The 22,750-nt window shown below is 45.0% G+C and overlaps 1 protein-coding gene across 1 annotated transcript in view; it reads right to left on the reverse strand.

Moving 5' to 3' along the window:
• TRPV5 (transient receptor potential cation channel subfamily V member 5) overlaps nucleotides 1-22,750 on the reverse strand; it is a 30,113-nt gene that overhangs the window by 4,113 nt on the left and 3,250 nt on the right. Inside the window, exons 5-13 of the mRNA XM_005900916.3 lie at nucleotides 22,599-22,697; nucleotides 22,263-22,438; nucleotides 21,745-21,891; nucleotides 19,713-19,925; nucleotides 6,055-6,141; nucleotides 4,436-4,512; nucleotides 4,036-4,201; nucleotides 3,670-3,736; nucleotides 1,301-1,569 (exon numbers count right to left, since the gene is read on the reverse strand). Of these exons, the coding sequence (XP_005900978.1) occupies nucleotides 1,301-1,569; nucleotides 3,670-3,736; nucleotides 4,036-4,201; nucleotides 4,436-4,512; nucleotides 6,055-6,141; nucleotides 19,713-19,925; nucleotides 21,745-21,891; nucleotides 22,263-22,438; nucleotides 22,599-22,697 (1,301 nt within the window). The remainder of the gene's footprint in view (nucleotides 1-1,300; nucleotides 1,570-3,669; nucleotides 3,737-4,035; nucleotides 4,202-4,435; nucleotides 4,513-6,054; nucleotides 6,142-19,712; nucleotides 19,926-21,744; nucleotides 21,892-22,262; nucleotides 22,439-22,598; nucleotides 22,698-22,750) is intronic.

The raw sequence follows: 22,750 nt of genomic DNA on the forward strand, positions 1-22,750 counted from the left end.
CTATCTTATAGAAAGATAGGTTTCAGCTCAATACAGTATGGACTTTTCTAATAACAAAAACTTTTGAAATATGAAAAAGCTCTCTCCTCCCAACCTCTACCCAAATCCACATGATAATAAGGGTGGTCATAACTTTCCTTCCAAGGAGTAAGCGTCTTTTAATTTCATGGCTGCAATCACCATCTGCAGTGAATTTGGAGCTCCAAAAAATAAAGTCTGACACTGTTTCCACTGTTTCCCCATCTATTTCCCATGAAGTGATGGGACCAGATGCCATGATCTTAGTTTTCTGAATGTTGAGCTTTAAGCCAACTTTTTCACTCTCCACTTTCACTTTCATCAAGAGGCTTTTGAGTTCCTCTTCACTTTCTGCCATAAGGGTGGTGTCATCTGCATATCTGAGGTTATTGATATTTCTCCCAGCAATCTTGATTCCAGCTTGTGCTTCTTCCAGCCCAGCGTTTCTCATAATGTACTTGCATAGAAGTTAAATAAGCAGGGTGACAATATACAGCCTTGACAAACTCCTTTTCCTGTTTGGAACCAGTCTGTTGTTCCATGTCCAGTTCTAACTGTTGCTTCCTGACCTGCATATAGGTTTCTCAAGAGGCAGGTCAGGTGGTCTGGTATTCCCATCTCTTTCAAAATTTTCCACAGTTGATTGTGATCCACACAGTCAAAGGCTTTGGCATGGTCAATAAAGCAGAAATGGATGTTTTTCTGGAACTCTCTTGCTTTTTCGATGATTACTTAGCATTAAAGAAGACACTGAATTACCCTCTGACCAATGAATGACTATATGAGTATATACTGGGTAGGAGCTCAACTAGAAGACCATTAAAGACACTGCCAACTCTAAGATTTTATTAGGCTATGGTGATATAAAGAAAAGATAATAGAAAAACAGTTATAAAAGCAAATACAAGATAAGGTTCAAATGAAAAGCTAGAACAGATAAGGACAAGAAAGTTAAAAGGTGAAAGATTTATATGATCTGAAGAGAAATCAGAGTATAGAATACATAAGAAGAAAGTTTCTAGTTGCCTCTGGAGTCAAGGATGACTCCTGAATCTACCCTGCTCCTGTGGTCAACACACAGTTCCTGGGTGTTGATCCTAACCCTATGCTACCATCCTATCAACTTCTTCTCCTCCATCTATTCAAAAATTCCTCTGTTGAGATGACCACCCGCATTGGGTTGTTCCATAACTCTCCTAAGAGCCATCTACCCTGACAGATCCCACTTTGATTTTTCTCTCCGTCCCCTGACCCTCAGTAAGACTAACACTAACAAACTCACCTGGGCCCTCCAGAGCTCGTCCTGTTCATGGGCCACCCGCCAGTGTGTGTCGCCCATCATGGCGACCAACAGGTTGATCATAAGCAGCGTGGCGATGATGGCGAAGGCAAAGTAGACGATGCTGTACATGAAGGGCAAGTCCACATCGTAGTTGGCGGGCCCATCAATGATGGTGAGGAAAAGCTCAAAGGTGCTGAACAACGCCATGGGATAGTCGTAGAACTCCCCCAGAGCGGACGGGTCCTCTGTCTGGAAAATGATATAGAACGCTGCTCCGCCCAGAAAGAAGGCATGGAGATCAGGAAACAGGGAGTTATCACAATAAGCCTGGGCCTGGTCAGTGTTCATTCTATCTCCAGTGTATATCTCCATACAATTACACACATGCACATGCATGCATGCGTGTGCATGCTTGCTCAGTTGCTCAGTCATGTCCAACTCTGTGACCCCATGGACTGTAGCCGGCCAGGCTCCTATGTTCATGGAATTTCCCAGGCAAGAATACTGGAGTGGGTTGCCATTTCCTACTCCAGAGGATCTTCCCCACCCAGGGATCGAACCCATGTCTCCTACATTGGCAGGTGGATTCTTTACCACCTGGGAAGCCCACATACATGCACACACACACACAGATGTAGATGTGTAAATTACACATATTATTTAAGTCACATTTTCCCTGTGTATTTGGCTAACCCTGAGATATCCTATGACCAAGCTTATCACTCTGGATAATGGCAATACTCAGAATTTAGCTAACGTCTATCATCTATCTATCTATCAATAGATATATATAGTATATGTCACCTACCTGGATTTTACATTTTTAGAACCAAATATTTAAAAGGCATATTGTTACAAGAATGCATTTTGATATATGGCAAAACCAATACAATATTGCAAAGTTAAAAAATAAAATTAAATTAAAACAAAAATAAATAAATAAAAAATAAAAATCCTTTGCCAATATAAAATAAAATAAAAAATCAAAGCAATAAGAAAAAAAAAAGAATGCATGAAATCTCCAACAGCTTTAAAGAACTGAGCACATGAAAAGTCTAAAAGAAAAGAACCTAAGAAAAAAAATCTCAGTGTTCTCTAGATAGTCATCCATTACTCTGAGATTTCCTGAGTGTTCTTGGACCATTGCAAAAAATGTGATGTGTAGACTACTGGATAGTATTAGGTATCCTGGAAACTTTACTACAGCATCAGAACCTCTGAAAGCTTCATCCCTGTATGGGGAATGGAAATCTAAATAAGGTGACCCCAAGAGCAGAGCTAGGGTCTATGACAAAGCATGGTTTTGCAAGAACCAAGAACAGATGCTTTGGGAGATCTGTAGAAAATGGCTCTGCTACATCCCCTCATTCTGCATACGTATAGATGAGGGTGGGGAGGAAGGGAACATGAGGAATCCTCCAAACAGACTAAGTTTTACCCTCTCAGAGTTCTCATCTTGGTGTAGTTTTTCCATCTACTGTTTTCTGGGAACCCCCATTAAGCGAGGAAATGCCTAAGAAGGAATGGCATCCTTTGTACTAAGAGCCCGGGGTTGGGGTCCTCACACGTCACCCTGTACATCCACCTGCCTTCCAGAGGTTCAGCCGCAGACATGGAGAACTGGATTAGAGGCACCAGTGTTTGCTTTTCCTTCCTCTCTCTGCCTTCTCTGAAGAACTTTCTTCTCCTGTTCACTTGTGCTCTCCCTCCCTCTGCTCTGTCTCACCTACCCTGCTCTGGATGTTTCCTCTCCTCCTTTCCTGGAACCCTCTCCCTACTCCTTGGGCCATGACTGGGTCCCCTCTGGCCGTTGTGCTTCAAGCCTCTCTTCACAACTGTTCTGTTTTCCTCTCTCATTCTTCAAACCCTCCAAACCCTTTTGTTGTACCTCCTTCTCCAAATTCCTTTCTTTTCTTTAAACTTTGACTACATAAATGGAAAAAAAAGGGGGGGGCACTTGATGTGTTATTGAATGCTTTTCATTTATTCTTCTGAAGTGTCAATATAGAAGAATTAAATACTGAACTGTTTGCCTATGGCACCTTTCACAACTGGCCTGTCTTTCCTGTTTCATATTTGTCTCTCTTCAAAGCCCTTTCTTTATCTCTCCTTTAAAGACGCTGCAGGGCAGTTAGTCAACATAAACATGATTGACCAGAGCTTTAGAGCACATGAGTTCATGCTCTAGGCCAACCTGAGTGACCCTGATCCTAAGCATATGAGCAGGTTTTTCAATTCACTTTCCACTAGGAGGAAAAAAAAAAAGCAAAAGGGAGTGCAAACGAGAAATAAGTGAGAGCAAGAGTGAGAGAGAACCTTCTGGAGAACTGAATCCCATGCTCTGGAGGAGAAGAGAGTGATGTTCTCACCTGAGGCGAATCCCACAATAACCACAGCCATCAGCCAGCAGAAACGCAACAGGTCTCCAAAAATCATCTACAGAGAGCAGAGAGGGGAGGGAGGGTGGGGGACCATGTCTCCACCTGCCTCTCAGCAGCTACTGCTGTTAGATCGGAAGTCACCAGAGTTCCATCAGACCTAGCAGGAGCCTCATTTTTTTGTTGTTGTTGTTGCTCCTACTCCCTCCCTTGGTCTGGGAAAAGTCCAATGTCTGAAAGTAGGAGAAACTGTGGGGAAAGCACTTTTTTTTTTTTTAAATTTTTGCTCCCCCTCCCTCCCTTGGTCTGGGAAAAGTCTGATGTCTGAAAGCAAGAGGAAGTGGAGAAAGCACTGACCTTCTGGATCATGATGGTGAAGGGGCCCAGCATCTGGAATCCTCGCGCAAAGTACATGACACTGCACCAGCCCAGCACCAGGGCGAAGGACATGGGTACCACCTCCCCGCTGGTGTTGGTGAGCCGCATCACCATGGTCACCAGCACCAGGAAGGAATAGGTGATGCTGGGGGGAGAGAGGGGAGGGGGCTATGAGAGGAGGGGCTGGGAATATTCTAGGTCCCTTCTAGCGTGGCGCTGACTTGCCCGGAACCCACCACTCAACCACCTACACATACACAGTCACACACACAAACCCAGAGGAGAAAAGTCCCTGGAAGCGAGAGTCCCAGAAAGAGATAGGGAGACCTGAAATGTTTCTGGCAAGGGAAGGCAGGGGGCCGGAAGGAAGAACACTCACGTGATGACATGGAATGGCCCTCCGAGGACAGTTTGTCCAAAATAGCGGGAAAAACCGACCCTGAAGATATCTGGGATCTGGAAAAAGACCGGACAGGGGAGGAAAACTGTAGACTTCAGTTCAATAAATCACAGCAACATCTTTTTAAATCCATTTCCCAGAATAATGGAAATAAAAGCAAAACTAAACAGGTGGGACCTACTTAAACTCAAAAACTTTTGCAGAGAAAAGGGAACAAAAAACAAAAAGACAATCCATAGATTGGGAGGAAATATTTGCAAATGATGTGATTGATAAGGGATTAGTCTTGAAAATTTACAATCAGCTTATGACACTTAGTAGCATCAAAATGGAGAAGGAAATGGTAACCCACTCCAGTATTCTTGCCTTGAGAATCCTGTGGACAGAGGTGCCTGGAGGGCTGCTGTCCATAGGGTCGCACAGAGTCGGACACGACTGAAGCGACTTAGCATGCATGCATGCATTGGAGAAGGAAATGGCAACCCACTCCATTCTTGTCTGGAGAATCCCAGGGACAGAGGAGCCTGGTGGGCTGCTGTCTATGGGGTCGCATAGAGTCAGACATGACTGAAGCGACTTAGCAGCAGCAGCAGGAGCATCAAAACAAACAACTCACTCAAAAAATGGGCATAAGACCTGAATAGACATTTCTCTAAAGAGGACAATAGGCACATGAAAAGTTGTTCAACATAGCTAGCTATTAGAGAAATGCCAATCAAAACTACAATGAGATATAATCTCACACTGATCAGAATGTCTATCATCAAAAAATCCACAAACAGTAAATGCTGGAGAGGGTATGGAAGGAAGGGAACCCTCCTGCACTGCTGGTGGGAAGGTAAACTGGTCCAGCCACTGTGGAGAAAAGTATGGAGGTTCCTTAAAAAACTAAAAACGGAACTACCATATGACCCTCACTCCCACTCCTGGGCATATATCCAGAGAACAACAGGATCTGAAGGGATACATGTACCTCATTGTTCATTGCAGCACTGTGTACAATGGCCAAGACATGGAAGCAACCTAAATGTCTGTCAACAGAGGAATGGATAAAGAAGATGCGGTGTATACATACACACACACACAATGGACTATTACTCAGCCATTAGAAAGAATGAAATGAGGCCATTTGTGGCAACATGGATGGACCTAGAGTGTCATTCTGAGTAAAGTGAGTCAGATGGAGAAGGAGAACTATCATCTGACATCCCTTATATGTGGAATCGAAAAAGAAAGGATACAAATGAACTTACTTGCAAAACAGAAAGAGATTCATAGACTCAGAAAACAAACTCATGGTCACTGGGGGTGGAGGGGTGGGGACTTCAGGAAGGTCATGAATGCACTGCTGTGTTTAGAGTGGCTAACCAATGGGAATCTACTGGACAGCACAGGGAACTCTGCTCAAGGTTATGTGCCAGCCTGGATGGGAGGGGAGTTTGGGGAAGGATGGATACATGTCTACGTATGGCTGAGTCCCTTCACTGTTCACCTGAAACTACAACACTGTTAATTGGCTATATCTCAATACAAAATGTTTTTGGTGTTAAAAAAAAAAAGATAAAAGACTTCAGTCTGAGGGCTCAGCTGCACCTCACCTCTAGGAATAGGATGATCGCTGACCCGATGACCGTCATCAGCTCCCCCACCAGCCGGATTTTATCCTGCTGAGTCACGTAGGCCTCCTGTGGTGAGACATTCAGGATCAGAAGTGCTTTCTGATGGACTGAGAGGCAAATCTTTTTGAGTAAGTGGTCTAAAGCAACTCAGCTCTATCCAAGATGAATAAGAGCGCCCCTTACCACCACCATCACCACCCACCTTCACTGTATTTGTCATTGCAGCTCAGTCTATGACCAGGGCATGGGTCTAAGTAAACCAAGATGCAATATACTGGGTTGGCCAAAAATACATCTGGGTTTTTCCATACCATCTTACGGGAAATCTGAATGAACTTTCTGGCCAACCCAATACAATATATATGTTCCATATGCTAACAACTTGAGTTACCACCTAACAACTCACTTCTTATGCTGCTGAACTATAACTTACGATGATGTGTGTACTGAGGGGCTGAGGTCGCATTTAAGCGCATCAGGTTAAGAAAGTTAAAGTAACAGGAAGAGTTATTAGTGGCTTGGGCTGGTTTCAGCTATGCTGAAAGGCCAGCTTTTCCAACCTTGCTGTGGTTCCCAGCAGGTAGAATATAAACACACCACAGAACTCGGGTTCTGGGATGGACCCAGAACCTTCTAGCTCCAGTGAGACCTTGAATCAGTCACTAAAACTCCCTGAGCTTGGGATGTCTCGTCTGTAAAATGGAGACTATAATGGTTATCTCCTAGGGTTTTTGTGAAGACCAAATCAGATGATGTATTTGGACATATTATAAGCCACAGAGCACTATAGATATATTCATGCTTTGTGTTAAGTCACTTGAGTCGTGTCTGACTCTTTGTGACCCCATGGACTGTAGCCCACCAGGCTTCTCTGTCTATGGGATTCTCCAGGCAAGAATACTGGAGTGGGTTGCCATGTCCTCCTCCAGGGGATCTTTCTGATCCAGGGATCAAACATATCTCTTATATCTCCTGGTGGGTTCTTTACCACTAGGGCCACCTGGGAAGCCCCATAGGTAAATTCATTGTGGTTTTATTATGATTTGGCAATATAGAAAAGGGCTTGCTTGCTTGCTAACTCGCTTCAGTTGTGTCTGACTCTGTGCGACCCCATAGACGGCAGCCCAGCATGCTCCCCCGTCCCTGGGATTCTCCATGCAAAAACACTGGAGTGGGTTGCCCTTTCCTTCTCCAGAGAAAAGGGCTAGAGACACTCTATGGTTTTCGATTCTAAGGAAGAACTTGATCTTATCCTGGATGGTAAGTGTCAAAGGTATAGGCCTAAGGTCAACATGAATAAAAACCATCCTCCTCTGCACACCTTACTTCACAGTTAAAAGCTTGCAGTGTTACCCAGATGCAGCAATCAAATTCTACAATAATGCTCCTTAACTTTTTTGAAGTTATGAGCCCATCTGAGAATATCATGAAGACCACAGGCCCTCTTTCTGGAAAACTGATCATGTATATATAACCTCCAGATGAAATTATACAAATAATTTCAACACACACTCCCAAAAGTTCCCCTCAGACTTTTGGGAATTCTGTTCTCCAAGATCATGTCTTTGAATTGTGCACCCAAGACAGGACTTGAGAGTCCCTAGGGATGATCTCCACTGAAGAGGATGGGATCCCTCGTTAGGCGTGAGAACCACCAGTCATCTCTGTTCTACTGATAAACGGAACCTCTATGGGCTACTTCAGTAGTGTGCTCACTGGTCCAGTGAGAGGCATAACTTTTGAAACAGGAAGAGATGCTACGTAGTAGGAGGTGCTCATGGCTTCCCTGGTGGCTCAGTCAGTAAAGAATCTGCCTGCAGTGCAGGAGATCTGGGTTCAATCCTTGGGTCAGGAAGACTCCCTGGAGAAGGAAATGGCAACCCACTCCAGTACTCTTGCTTGGAGAATTCCATGGGCAGATCAGCCTGGACAGCTAGTCAATGTGGGGGGGTCACAAGAATCAGATACAACTTAGCAACTAAATCCCCACCTCAGGAGGTGCTCTAGGGTATAAAGAAGGCACCCATCAAATATCCTGTGGCCTCTAAGAGGGTGTATGTCAGCTCAGAAGAAGCCAAGGATATAGTCTTTAGGGAAGAGTAGAACCAGAGTTACTAAGAGATGGTAGAAATGTTTCAGATAACTCATATGGGACCAGGGAAGAGCAGGAAAGGAATTGGTGACTGTGTACCTTTAGTAAACAACATTCTCTAACAATCTGTGACTAGACTTCAGTTCTTTTGCTGGTGCTGTTCCTTAAAGAACTGATGTCCTGCCAACTTTTCTGATGTTTACTTCTCTTGAGAGACTGGACAATTTTATTTTATCATATAGTGAGTGGTTTCCCTTTTGCTTTGCTCTCAAGGAAGCTCAGAGGTCTTTTATTTTTTTTTTTTAATCTCCAGCTCTAGCAACTGTCTTTGAATACCCTCTCCTCCATCCAAAGATTCAGATCACAGATCTTGTTCTTTTTCTTTATCTTAATGTTCCTGTTGCATCTGTCTTTCACTGTGAAACAGGCAAACTCCTTTTGAGAATCAGATAGTAGGATAAATAATAAGTTTGTTAATTTTAGGGACAAAATAACACTAGATATAGAAATAAAATAATGGCATCTGTGTTGTATATGTGTCTATACACAATTTTTAAGAAAACTTTGGACCTTGGTTGCATGAAAGTGAAAGTGAAGTTGCTCAGTCGTGTCTGACTGTTTGCAACCCTATGGACTATAGCCCACCAGTCTCCTTCATCCTTGGGAATTTCCAGGCAAGAATACTGGAATGGGTTGCTATTTCCTTCTCGGGGATCTTCCCAACCCAGGGGTCGAACTCGAGTCTCCCACACTGCGGGCAGACTCTTTATTATCATCTGAGCCACCAGGGAATCCAGGACCTTGGTTGCATATAGCTGGAAAATTGCCACCAACTTTTTCTTTGGCTCTACTAAGAGGAGGAGGATACCTGTTGGCCAGGAGCTTTGTGGTGATTAGAGCACCCCTAGAGGACAGCAGGAGAATGGTATCAACTCTCTTCCTTGGGATGAAAATGTAAAAAATGAATACTAGGGACAGTTTGAAGAGACATTACTTTTCCAACAAAGGTTCGTCTAGTCAAGGCTATGGTTTTTCCTGTGGTCATGTATGGATGTGAGAGTTGGACTGTGAAGAAGGCTGAGCACTGAAGAATTGATGCTTTTGAAGTGTCGTGTTGGAGAAGACTCTTGAGAGTCCCTTGGACTGCAAGGAGATCCAACCAGTCCATTCTGAAGGAGATCAGCCCTGGGATTTCTTTGGAAGGAATGATACTAAAGCTTAAACTCCAGTACTTTGGCCACCTCATGCGAAGAGTTGACTCATTGGAAAGGACTCTGATGCTGGGAGGGATTGGGGGCAAGAGGAGAAAAAGGGGACGACAGAGGATGAGATGGCTGGATGGCATCACTGACTCGATGGATGTGAGTCTGAGTGAACTCCAGGAGTTGGTGATGGACAGGGAGGCCTGGCGAGCTGCGATTCAAGGGGTCGCAGAGAGTCGGACATGACTGAGCGACTGATCTGATCTGATCTGAGGGACAGTTTTGTTTCCCATCTACGCCTCCTGGGTCTGCCCTTCATGAGCACCGCTTTGCTTGTTCAACAGATTCCTTTCTGAGCAGGAGTTCCCCTGCTCAAGTTCACTAGTAACAGAGGTGTCCAGAGATGCCAAGCTTTGGCCTCTGTTCCACTTGGTTTGGGGTTTCCCTGGTGGCTCATTGGTAAGGAATCGACCTGCAATACAGGAGACCTGGGAAATGTGAGTTTGATCCCTTGGTTGGGAAGATCCTCTGAAGGAGGAAATGGCAACGCACGCCAGTATTCTTGCCTGGAAAAATCCCATGGACAGAGGAGCCTGGTGGGCTACAGTCCATGTGGTTGCAAGAGTGGGACATGACTCAGCCACTGGACACACACACGCGCTTGGTGTGTGACTGCCCTAAAGTAGCTGTCTCCATCTCTCTGTCACTTAAAGTAGCCTGCAGAGCACCACACTCTCCTGAAAGCCCCCTTCCTTGCTGCTCTCCAAGACCACCACACAGACCCTTTCATAAGGTTGTTGTTGTTTCTTTTTTAATAAAACCCCTGTCTCTGGAAAACAAAGGGTAACATGCATGTGTGAAAGTTGCAATGAAAAGAAAAGCAGTTCATACAACTCAGTAGCAAAAAACCCAAACAATCCGATTAAAAGCTGGACAGAGCACCTGAACAGACTTTTTTCCAGAGAAGACACACAAAGGGCTGGCATTTGTATGCCAAAGGTACAGAAAAGATACTCCGCACCGCTCATCATCAGGGAAACGCAGGTCAAAGCCACAGTGAAATATCACCTCAGACCGACTAGGACGGCCAGTATTACAAAGACAAGAAATCGCAATTGTTGACAAGGATGCAGAGAAGAAGGAATCCTTGCACACTATTGTACACTACCTAAATTTGTGCAGCCACTGTAGACAACAGAAGGGTGGCCCCTCAAAAAGTTAAAATGGAATTACTACATGATCCAGCTTCTAGGTATACATCCAAAGGAACTGCATCATAAAACAATTATCCTCCGATTAAAAATAAATAAAAAAATAAAGGAAACGAAAACAGAATCTGGAAGAGATATCTGCACTTCTGTGTAAATTGCAACATTAGTCACAGTAGCAAAGCTCTAGGAACAACCTAAGTGTCCATCAATCAATAATGGATAAAGATGTGATATATATATTACACACACATACACATGGGCTTCCCAGATGGTGCAAGTGGACAAGAACCCGCCTGCCAATGCAGGAGACATGAGAGATGCAGATTTGATCCCTGGTTTGTGAAGCTTCCCTGGAGTAGGAAATGGCAACCCACTCCAGTATTCCTGTCTGGAGAATCCCATGGACAGAGGAGCCTGGTGGGCTACAGTCCATAGGGTCGCAGAGTCCAACACAACTGAAATGACTTAGCACGCATGCACACACACACATACATATGTATACATACAGGTACACATATATATGTGTGTATATATATACATACACACACCAGAATATTATTCACCTATGAGAAAAGAGGAAATCTTGTCATTTGTAACAATATGGATGACTTGACGGCGTTAAGCTAAGTGAAATAAGCCCATCAGATTAAGACAAATACTGCATGATATCACTTACATGTGGAATAAAAAAAAAAAAAAAAAAAGGCAAACTCCTAGAAAAAGAGAGTAGAAAAGTGGTTGCCAAGGGCTGGGTGCACAGATAAAATAAGGAGAGATTGGTAACAGGATACAAAATTTCAGCTATAAGGGGAATAAGGTCTGATGGTAAAACAAGGTGACTAATAGTTAATTACACTGCATTATACAACTGAAATTTGCTAGGAGAGCAGAACTTAATTATTCTCACAAAAATAAATAAATACGTGAGGTGATGAATGTGTTAATAGATGATAGGAATCCTTTTACAATGTATATGTATATCAAATCCCTGTGATGAACACTTTAAATACCTTACAATATCAATTGTCAATTATATCTCAGTAAAGCTGAAAAATAATGATAGTAGTGAACTTTTAAAACATTTCCCTTTTCTTTGATTTCAAGATAAATTCTAGTATTTCACACTCATGTGTAATATGGCTCTTGTTTGGAAGAGATACTCTTTTACAAAGTGGAGAAAGGTTTTAGTGTTTTAAACATGGACAGGGGCACTGAATTATAATGAATGACTTTCTGAGGTCTGTTAAACTGACAATCAGAATCCCCTTTTCATCAACCACCCTTGCACTTCTAGAATTAAACTGTAAACTCAACGTGGTAATAAGTTTTTCTTTGAATTTTTTAGAATTTTATTCTTTGGGGATTTCATTCAAGATTTCCTATCTATAAGGAAAGACCCATCTGTAGCTCTCTAGATTTGTGGTTCTTATGAAAAGGTTTGGGGACCAAGGGTATGTTTGGCAAAATTAACTGTAAATTCACTTTACTGAAGTCCTGTTCATTTAGCCTCCCAAATTCTCTCAAATGCTCCACTGGCTCTCAATCCATAGCACCACTGCCTTAAAGCAAACCCATGGCACCCTGTACCCACTGCCCGCTCATTCAACCCACTCCTTACCTTGTTTTTGCACTGACCTTTTCAAATGCATATATCATGACCTGGTTTCTCTGCTTAATATCTTTCCTAGTTCCAGCATGTCTTTGGGATAAAAATGAGGGGGGGAGATGGGAGTGATGAGTATTCTCTAAATCTGTATCATAGTGGAAAGTCAATAGCTTATGTCTAAATTTAGTTAATGAATAGAGATAGAAGTGTATTATTCAGTGGGACAGAGGTAACAACAGGGACCAAGAGCCTAAAGAGGGAACAACTGGTTGCCTCCAAGAAGTAAGGCATGAGTGAGGTGGGCAGGCCAGTGCACTGGTGGTCTTCATTATACCTGCCACTGGATTTTTTAAGTCATGGGCATGTATTCTTTACTTAGAAGTGCTCACTGTGAAACAGGAATGAAAAATATTCAGACTACCAAGCATGATGCCCGGAACCCTTGCTGGGGTTGCACATGTGTTCTTTTAGTTAGAACTGTGCTTTGTGAGATGAGGGACTTCGCTGCTAGTTTAGTAGTTGAGACTCCACATTTCGATTGCAGGGGGCGCAGGTTCAATCCCTGGTCTGGGAGTCAAGATCCCACATGCCATCAGGTGAGGCCAAAAAAGAGAAAAAAAAGTCTTATATTTTATTCTTCTTTTTCCTCTATTTTTAAAATATAAGACTCAGCACAATGGCTTTGCTGGTCTGGTTCCTGCCCTGGGTCCCCATATTCTGTGTCAGCTCCAGCCATGTTGATTACTAGGGTCCTCAACTGGTAAGACAGGTCTCCGTATGAACTGTGCCCTATTCTCAGAATGCTTTCCTCCAGCAGGGTTTTCTGGTTCACCATTAACCTTAAGATCCAGGTCACAGCATTCCTCCTGGGTCTCCTTCCCTGCCCCTCTGTCCAGATCAGCTGTCTCCCTGCAGGAACATGATGCCAGTGTCTGGTCACAGCCCTTCCCCAGCACACTGCAGTTATCTGGACATTTTCTGTCGCACCCAGAATCTTAGAGCTCCCTTAAAGCAGGGACCTCTAACTCCTTTTTATCCACAATGCACACACAGTAGATGCTGCGTTCACAAGGAAGGAAGGAGAGAAGGAAGCAGGTAAGCAGACAGGTGCTTGCTGAGCATGATCTAAGAGCTGGAGGGAGGCAGAGGGGAACCAGGAAGCGAGAGCAGGGAGGTAAATGGAGAAAGGATGATGACGAACTGGGCTCGCCTGGAATTTCCAGATTCCTAGCTCAAGGTCACCTAAGTAGGCTTAGTTAATGATGCACTGAGAAAATCCTCCCCCCCCCCAGCTCCTTTAAAAAATAAGCGTCTTTCAACAATGACTAGAGTTCTTAACCTCTCTGTATGGCTTAGAATTTCAGGAGTTGTCAATGGCCAAAGCCCCTTGGAGGCTGACTGGCCTTACTTTGTTAAGAATTGGCTTACAGAGAGTGTCCTGCTCACCAGCTGGTTGAGCTCATTGTCTTGAAGGAAATGCCCAGAGAAGGGTGGGCCTAGCAGGGCCCAGGTACCACCATGGGGAAGGGTGGGGAGCAAGTGCAACCACTAGGAGGGGGAAGGCACTGGAGACAGTTGTCAGACCACATCTGAGACCCTCTCCTTCTCCCCAAGATTCTTGCAGAGCAATGAAGCTCCCAGAAAGAGACCTGCTTGGTCATCATTCATACAATCCTTCCTCTCATCCTCTAGACTGTGCAGGGATTCCTAACCAGGTTGCCCATCAGAATCAGCGGGTTGGTTGGGGGTGCGGTGGTACTTGTGATCTAATGGATGAGACTCCATGCTCCCAAGGCAGGGAGTCCAGGTTCGATCCCTGGTTGGGGAACTAAGCAACTGCGACCAAGCACACGCGCTACAACTACTAAGCCCACATCTGCTCACTGCAAAACTAGAAAAGCCCCAGCACCACGACGAATACTCGGTGCAGCCAAAATATATACATACACACATACACATACACATATATATACACACACATATACAGACATACACATACACATACATTCACACACACACACATACATACACATACATATACATACATATTCAGACACACACACACATACACATACATTCACACACACATACATATACATATACACACATACACATATACACACATACATACAAGAATCAGCTGGGAAGCTTTGTCGCAACACATATGCCTGGGCCAACCCTGGAGACTCTAATTTGGTGCAAGAATCAAGCATCTTTTTTTTTTTAAGATGTAAATATTTCTACTACAGATCCCCACTTGAGAACCACTAGGCCAAAAAGGGAGGAAGATCTCATGGTTACCTTATAAGTCTACCTTCCAGGGGCTTATTTTGTGTCCTAGTCTCTGTGTTTTCTCAGGAAGATTAACCCAGCAGATGTCTTTTCTCTATAGAGACATCCTTATCCATTCCCACAGAAGCAGGACTTACCCCTAGCCACCAAAAGGTTAATCACATAAAAAACTGGGGCCCACGTTGACCAACAACAAGCTGAAGAATTGATGCTTTTGAACTGTGGTTCTGGAGAAGACTCTTTAGAATCCCCTGGACTGTAAGGTGATCAAACCAGTCAATCCTAAAGGAGATCAGTCCTGAATATTCATTGGAAGGACTGATGCTGAAGCTGAAAGTCCAATACTTTGGCCACCTGATGTGAAGAACTGACTCATTGGAAAAGACTCTGATGCTGGGAAAAATTGAAGGCGGGAAGAGAAGGGGATGACAGAGGATGAGATGGTTGGATGGCATCACCGACTTGATGGACATGAGTTTGAGCAAGCTCTGGGAATTGGTGATGGACAGGGAAGCTTGGTGTGCTGCAGTGCATGGGGTCACAAAGAGTCGGACACGACTGAGCTCCTGAACTGAACTGAACTGAACCAATGATCAACACTGGAGCATAGGCAGTAGCTCAGTGGCTAGAGGTCAGAGGCAACTCCACGTCTGACTGACTCCCCACTCCTGCACTCCAGCACAGCACCTCTTATCTTGCGGGGGGAATATCAGGTGTGCCCAGGTAAAGGTGAGTGTGGCAGGCACTGGCTACCTATCGAAGCCTGGAAACAGGAGTTCCTCAAGCAGTGGGTCCCTCTGAGGAAGAAACCTGGAATCCAGCATATTTCTCTGGAGGGAGAATTGATCCGGCTTTGTATTAAAGTTGAAGCTTCTGAAGTGAAACAGACCGGAAGCCCAACCAGTACTGCCCTTACTAGCTGAGCATCTTTACCAAAGTACTTAACCTCTCATGACTTCAGATTCACCATCTTTGAAATGGTTATAAGAATTTCATTTACTTATGAGGGCATCTATGAGGATCACCCAGTATAATTCTTTAGCAACCAAAATGCGGTCCACAGAATCACAACACCAGCCTCACCCAGCAGCGAGTCAGAAACGCAGAAACTCAGGGCCCACATCAGCTTTCCTCTCTGAATCTGCTTTTTCACAAGATCTCAGAAGCACCAGAAAATGCATGGCAAGTGCTCAAAGCCAGCGCCCAATAGATGTTATTTTTACCTCCCGGGCTCTCTGTTTCTCCCACCTCTGCCTTCTCTTTAATTTGCTGTGCTTGTTCCAAAGGGAGTTGGGTAGGACCCTCAAGTAAAACAGTGTTGAGCTGGCGTACAGCTAGGTTTCAAATAACTATGGCACTTTGAATAGCGGAGTTTGTGAGGAATTGCGACATGTAGGAATTATCAAGTGTTTCCCCTGTTTAAAATCCTGAGCCTCTCATTAATTTTAGGGTAAAAAGTAAAATCCTTGGGATGGCCAGCAACATCCTACATGATTTGGGAAAGATCTGCCCAGACAACCTAATCTGGAGGCTCCTGCCCCAGCTCCCTCTATTCTAACCAGTCTTCTTTCAGTTCCTAGACATTCACAAGACTCTTCTGCCCCAGGGCCTTTGTATATGCATTGTCTCTGCCTAGAATTCACTTTCCACCTTGAATTCATCGGTGCACGCATGCTCAGTTATGTCTGACTCTTTGTGACTCCATGGACTATAGCCTGCCAGGCTCCTCTGTCCACGGAAATTTCCAGGCAAGAATACTGTAGTGGGTTGCCATTTCCTCCTTCAAGGAGTCTCTCAGCATCCTGTCTTCTGATCATAAGCAAAACTCATGTGAATTGTAACAATCACAGTTTGCATTGAAATATCTATTCATTTAATTAATGTCAGTCAGTCTGCAAATGGCAAAAGGCAGAGGTGAAGTGTGTTTTGCTCAGACCAGGTTGAGTTTCCAATACCTACAATAAATGCTTGGGGCACGCTTAGGCTCTCAGTAGAGGTTTGTCTAATGAATGAATTAGCAAAGTAATTTGAAGCAAAGGGCATTGGAGAGATCAAGGACAATCATCAAAACACAGAAAGGAAATCTGATGATGGGAGATCAATACCCGCTTGCTGAACAGCAAATCAGGGGTCTAAACAATCAGAGTGATCGGTTTCACCTCAGAAAGCTTAGCAGATCTCAAGCCAAGCTGAGTATGAGGATCAATCAAGGAATTTCTTTAAAATACCATTGCCAGGGGCCACGATTTCAGACATTCTGATGCCTCAGGTATGGGGCAGCTTAGGGATCCATAATTTTTTTTTTTTACCAGATTTCTATGTTTCTAATTTGTCGATGTTGTTGTTTAGTCACTAAGCTGTGTCCAACTCTTTGTGACCCCGGGGACTGTAGCCCATCAGACTCCTCTGTCCATGGGATTTCCTAGGGAAAAATACTGGAGTGGGTTGCCATTTCCTTCTCCAGGGAATCATCCCAACCCAGGGATCAAACCTGCATCTCCTACACTGACAGGCAGTTTCTTTAGCACAGAGCCACCAAAGAAGCCCTAATAAGTAGTCTTGGTTAAAAAACTACTGATCTAGCAAGACATAGGATCTGCTCAAGTCAAACAGCTATTTGGTTTTAGAGTTAGGGCTTAAATCTAAGCCACCTAATCCCAGACTTCGAACTTTCTGCTCACTTGGCAGTCTAGGAGAACTAGGATTATAATGCACTTTGTTCTGCCTAAACCAAGTAAACATTGAATGAAGACAAGAAATTAACTCATTAATTAAGAGAGTTCTTGGGAAGTCTGGGAATAGCATAACATTTATGGCTGAGCAATGAAGCATCCTAGAGTGAAGAAATTTCTTAAAATATCTCCCAAACTCCACCCTTTCCTATGACTGCTTTTGCCTAGTTTATGCCACCTTGTATAAATAAAGGAGTATTTTCTTTCCTTTCCAGTGTTTTGTGATGGTGCTCTGGGCTACTGTCATGGAGTCCAGTGACTTTTCTAGATCCCATGAGACCCACAGAGAAAATCCTACAGTGACTGAGAGCTCTGTGTGTCCAGATTTATTAATAGAATTTAATATAAAAGTACTCATTTATCTAAGAGAAAGCTCTGTAGGCTGATTAATATGGCAACAGCTGCATTAATCAAGACCCTATGTTGGTACGTTTTCGTATTTCTAAGACTCTCAAGCAATAGAAATGTAGAAAAAAGAATTCCATATTATTCAATAAATGTGGCGCATCATGAAAGCAGAATCTTTCAAGTCATGGTGATAAATTTTGGAGCTCCTGATCTAATCCCAATTGACTTCCTACTAAGAGGAACATATGGGCCCCATCAACTCAGGACCAAGGCCCAAGGGCTCATGCCGAAAATACACAGACCTTCCCTGATGCTCTTCCCTATTCAAACTGCTCACAGCTGCTTTCTTAAGCCCCACCTACCCAACCAAGAAAAGAATATTTGAAAGTCATGAGTCTTCTATTTGGGCTAATGTAGATTTTATCAAAGTGAGCAAAAGGGTAAAAATGCTGAAGGGGGAAAAGAAAGGAAAAAGAAGATGGAAAGAAAGTTAGAGCACTTAGCTATAATTATGCTTCATCTAGTCCTGAGGCAAGGGGAAGTAGCTGCTAATAATTTAGACTATCTAGACTATCTGGGTCAAAGGAACATTATATTCACAGGGACATAACTAGTCCTCCCCCAGAGAGAAAGAGACACGGTGGTAAGAAGAAGGTAAGAAAGAAGAAGGAGCCTTGGTGGTAGTCAGTTGCTCAGCATCACCCAACTCTTTGGCTAGAAGGCTATCTACATTCTGGATCTGCATTCTAGATCCAGAAAATCCCCCCCAGTCAGCCTGAAACAAAGGAAGGCTGGCAAAGAATGCATCTGAGGAATCAGAGTCAGGAGCACTGGAAATGTCCAGCCACCCCCATGCTTATCCATTTCCTTCATCATTATCACTGGCCCATCTCAGCGGGCCATCCCTTCCACGTCCTTATTTCCTGGTGTATGGTCTCCACACCAGGGACAACCTTCGTGTCCCATTTGAGCCGCAGGGAACCCAGCTTCCCCCAAATGCACCTATGCCCACCTCGAACAAGGCTGCCCCACCACACTCAGCCTTGTGTTCTGCAGGCAGCAAACCCCGCTTTGTGACAGTCAGAGGCTCTGGACACATGGCCACACTGTATATACACCAAGAGGCAATTCTAAAAGCTTAGAGTGACTTGACCTACTTCAGCATTTAATAAGGCTCTTTGCCCTGTCCTTTCTTTGAGTATCCACTGCCTTTGAGCTAACTCGACTTAGGTTATTTGTTCTTTAACTCCCCCAAACTGCCCCTTTTCCAAGTCCAGGTTGAGCTATACCTCTAGCTGACCCATTCTGCATTGAGCGTAAATCTCTAGCCATTGAGCTCTTCCCTGGCAAAATTGTTCCTCCTGTGTCTTTTGCTTTCTGCCCACATGCCTGCACTCCCTTTTAGGTATTTTCAGGTCACTAGGACAAGAATTTTGGTTACCTATTAAATGAACATGTACATTCAACATGCCCAGAAGCACTCATGAGAGCCTGCTCATTCTGTCACACCAAGGAGTCTCCTCCTTTCAACAGCAGACCTGGACATCTACTCCACATCTCTAGTCAGCCATCCTCACCCCAGGTCTCTGAAGGTGACTCACAGAATGGCAAGCTAACCAGAGTAAAAGGGACCCCAGAGACTATTTCCTTCTAACTGCTACGCAATCTAGGCATCCTCTGCAGCACATTTGACAGGTGGTCAGACAGCTGATACCTCACTTTCAATGCACTCATTCTGTGTTCAGAAGCGAATGAAGGTCCGAAGAATGTCTGTGTTACTCACAGGCAGACTCAGAAAATGGACCTGGAGCACACTCTTCCTCCCTTTAGAACAACAAGGCTTTTGTTGAAGGTCACAGTTACAAAGGTCTGGTCTACAGACCTTTGTGAGTAACAAGGGATTTTACAAAGGTACAGGTAAACTAAGCATTCTTTCAAAGTTCACAAGAAAGCCATCACTCCCTGGACAAGTCCACTTGTATTCATTAAGTCCCAGCTTTGGTCCCCTTAACTCCCGCCTAATTTCTGTCCAGGTAATCAGGAGCCTGCCCCTGCCAGAGTCAAAGGAGTGGCATATTTCCTGGGCAGCATGGCTCTGGTTTCCAGTGCCATCACCCCATGCTAACAGCCCCTCTTATCCCCTCTAAGAGTCACCTGGAGCAGCTTCTGCTGGAATACGGTGATGTCTCGGGCATCTGTGTGGTTGCCACTACGGGCCTTGAGAGGGCGGTGGATGCAGCACATGGTGAAGCAGATCATATAGAGCACGTACAAGGCTCCCAGGATGCAGAAGTAAGGCCGCCCATACTTTCTCCATTTGAAGTTCACCAGCTGCTTCACTGGGGTCTGCTCCAGGATCTGACGAGCCTGCCATAGAAGAAGAGGGCAGCAGGGGATGACCAACATAGTGAGTTGCAGCACCAGGTTCCCCACAGGGTCCCAGGCAGGCAGCGTCATGATCAGCACAAGTGTCATTCATTCAGTTCATCTTTTCATTCATTTCTTTTACAGATGACTAGTCAGTTTCTACTATTTGTGGTGCCTCAGGCTAGTGCTGCAGATAAACCATGGCAGAAGTAAATACCAGGATCTCTGAGCTCCTCAGAGACTCTGAAGGACGAGACATAGATGGCTGAGATAGTTGAGTGAATGGAGAGTTAGGCAAGGTCTTTTATATAGTAGCAGCAGTTGCCAAGGCAGGAAGAGGTGAGAAGACATTGGCATATGAGGGGGATGTGGCAGAATCTTTTGGAGGGTGCAGGGATTATCCTGTATGAAGTAGCTGAGGGCCAGATCATGGTACCTCATGAATGCCAAGCTAAGGAGTTGGACTTTGTTATCTGAATGCAATGGAAAACAGTTGGAAGGTTCAAGCAAGCATGTAGTCAGATTTGCTCTACAAGTATTATGGACATGAGAGAAACAACAGAGGACTTGGAGAGTTGGGTGTGGCCATAATCTAAGCTGGGTAGGTTAATGCTCAGATCTAAGTGGCCAATGAGACTTTAAAGATGCTCCTGAAAGAGGATGATAGATGGCATGATGCATCTAAGAAAGTAGGGAAAGGCAAAGTCAGAGTTTAGCTGGAGGGATTACCCACAAGCAGAAAAAGTACCTTTTCCCATTGAGCCTACAGAGTAGAAGAGAGACGGGGTTGGGATGGGGGAGGCTTTCTAGACCTGCTGGGCAGAACAAGGCAGGAGATTGAAGAAGCTCCAGTGAGAGAGCCTCTATTTTCATCATAATGAACAAATCTTGGTTGCCTGATAGAACTGAAGGTGAAGGCTGGGCTTCCAATCCCTAAGAAATCCTGCTCTGAAGAAGTTCATAGCAACCAGCCACTTTGTTCATCAGATCCTCTGATAAACCAGATCCTCTGTTTGTTAGTACCAGCGATCATCTGAGTTTTGTGGCTCTTGAGGGTTTCTAGGAAATTGTTGGGTGGCAGATAAACAATAAGAACTGTATTTTGCCACCATCTTGGAGGTTCCAGAAAGCATCAGTATTTTCTTCTTTTTATAAATCTTCAACAAACTTTCCTTTCCCTCATGTCACCCAATCCAATACTGTCTGAATGACCCATGCGTTTTTCCCTCTCTGGAAATCTCTCTTTTCCTCATCTGCCTGGTGATTCCGAATTCCTTCTAGAAGCCCCAGCTCAAGCACATCTCCTGTGACATCTTTTCTGGTCCATCCAAGCCAATGTAAACGGACCTCCATTCTGTTGCACCATTATGTACCATTGCGTCATTAGGTACCATTCATAGTATAGACCCCAATGTTTATCTTGAAGGCTATTACAGTTACTGAGAACAGGGATGGGAAATTGACAAAGCTGTCTGAAAGGAACTGTTTTTGAGTTTGTTTCTGTATTCTCAGTTCTTGGTGCAGTGTCTGGGACCCAGCAAGAAGCTCAATATGCTGAATGAATAAGTGATAGGAAGCAACATCTATCTGGAGAACTCATATGCAGTGTTAGTATGAGAAAGGTAAGCAGAAGGGACCAGAGCTAAGCAGAGAGAGCAGAGTTAGGGAAGGGGTATTGATCAGCATTTTCTCCCAAAGTCTCAGGAGTCTATCCTCACCCCCATCTATTACAGGGAAGCCTCTAGAGCCGAGGATCTTGGTAAACAGATGGGCTCTGCACAGACGCCTGACAGCCCCTAATCCTCCGTGGTGTCCATACCTCCCGTTTCTTGGAGGAGACCACAAGCTCTAGAAAGGACACGTCTTCTCCCCAGGAGTCAATCTCTGTGAGGTCGTAGAGAGTGGAGGTCAGCGGCCCGCAAGTCCACTGGATGTACTTCCGCTTCTGCATCAGGTGCTGGAACATCTGGGTGGACACAGGGGTGAGACGGGGGTCAGCATGTAAAGAGCAGGTCAAGGGCAACAGCACGGTTGCTTACTCCTTGGATCTGGTGGACAGCTGGGAACTGACAAGCCTCTGTTGACTTGAACCTTTAATTTGGGGCTGTCTTTCCTTCCCACAAATCCTATAAAGACCTGAAAGGAGAGAATAGGCAAGGGGAGTGGAACTTTGGGTTACCATAGCAGATATTCTCAGGTAAGATTCTGTAATCCCCCTGAGTCAGAAATTCCTGAGGCTGAGGATTTTAGTGATGGAGATGGAGGTACTCCCTTTTGGGGAGTTTGGGAAGAAGGGTCAGGAGAAGGACCCCGTGGGCCTGGGGGAGGGCCCCTCACCACAGTGTTGCCCTCCACTCCGGCCAGCTTGAAGGGGGTGAGGCCCTGGTGATTGAGCATGAGGTCCAGGGACTGCAGGTGGTCCCCTCGCCTGTCGTAGGACAGCAGCAGGTTGTACATCTGGCAGGCAAAGGTTTTGTTGGGCTGGAGGACGAGGATGTGCAACACTGTGTTTCCTGGGAGAGGACACGGGGTGTCACGTGACCCCTGGGACCAGAGTCCCTGCCGTTCCCCAGGACCACCCCCCACCCCGGGGGGGCCTGAGGGCGGTCCCAGCCCCTCCCCTCTCCCCTGCCACCCCCAGCCTCCCAGCGCCCCCTCCAGCCCAGCTCTTACCCAGGGAGTCCTGGGCCCGGATGTCAGCACCGTGCTCAATGAGCAGCCTCACAATCTCCTCGCTGCCCATGCAGGCGGCAAAGGACAGAGGGTGCTCCCCTGGGGAGGCAGAGGCCTGGGCGTGAGATGCAGGCGGGGAGGGGCGGTGTCTC

Source organism: Bos mutus, chromosome 4 (genome assembly GCF_027580195.1).
Source record: "Bos mutus isolate GX-2022 chromosome 4, NWIPB_WYAK_1.1, whole genome shotgun sequence".
In the NCBI taxonomy this organism is placed as follows: domain Eukaryota; kingdom Metazoa; phylum Chordata; class Mammalia; order Artiodactyla; family Bovidae; genus Bos; species Bos mutus.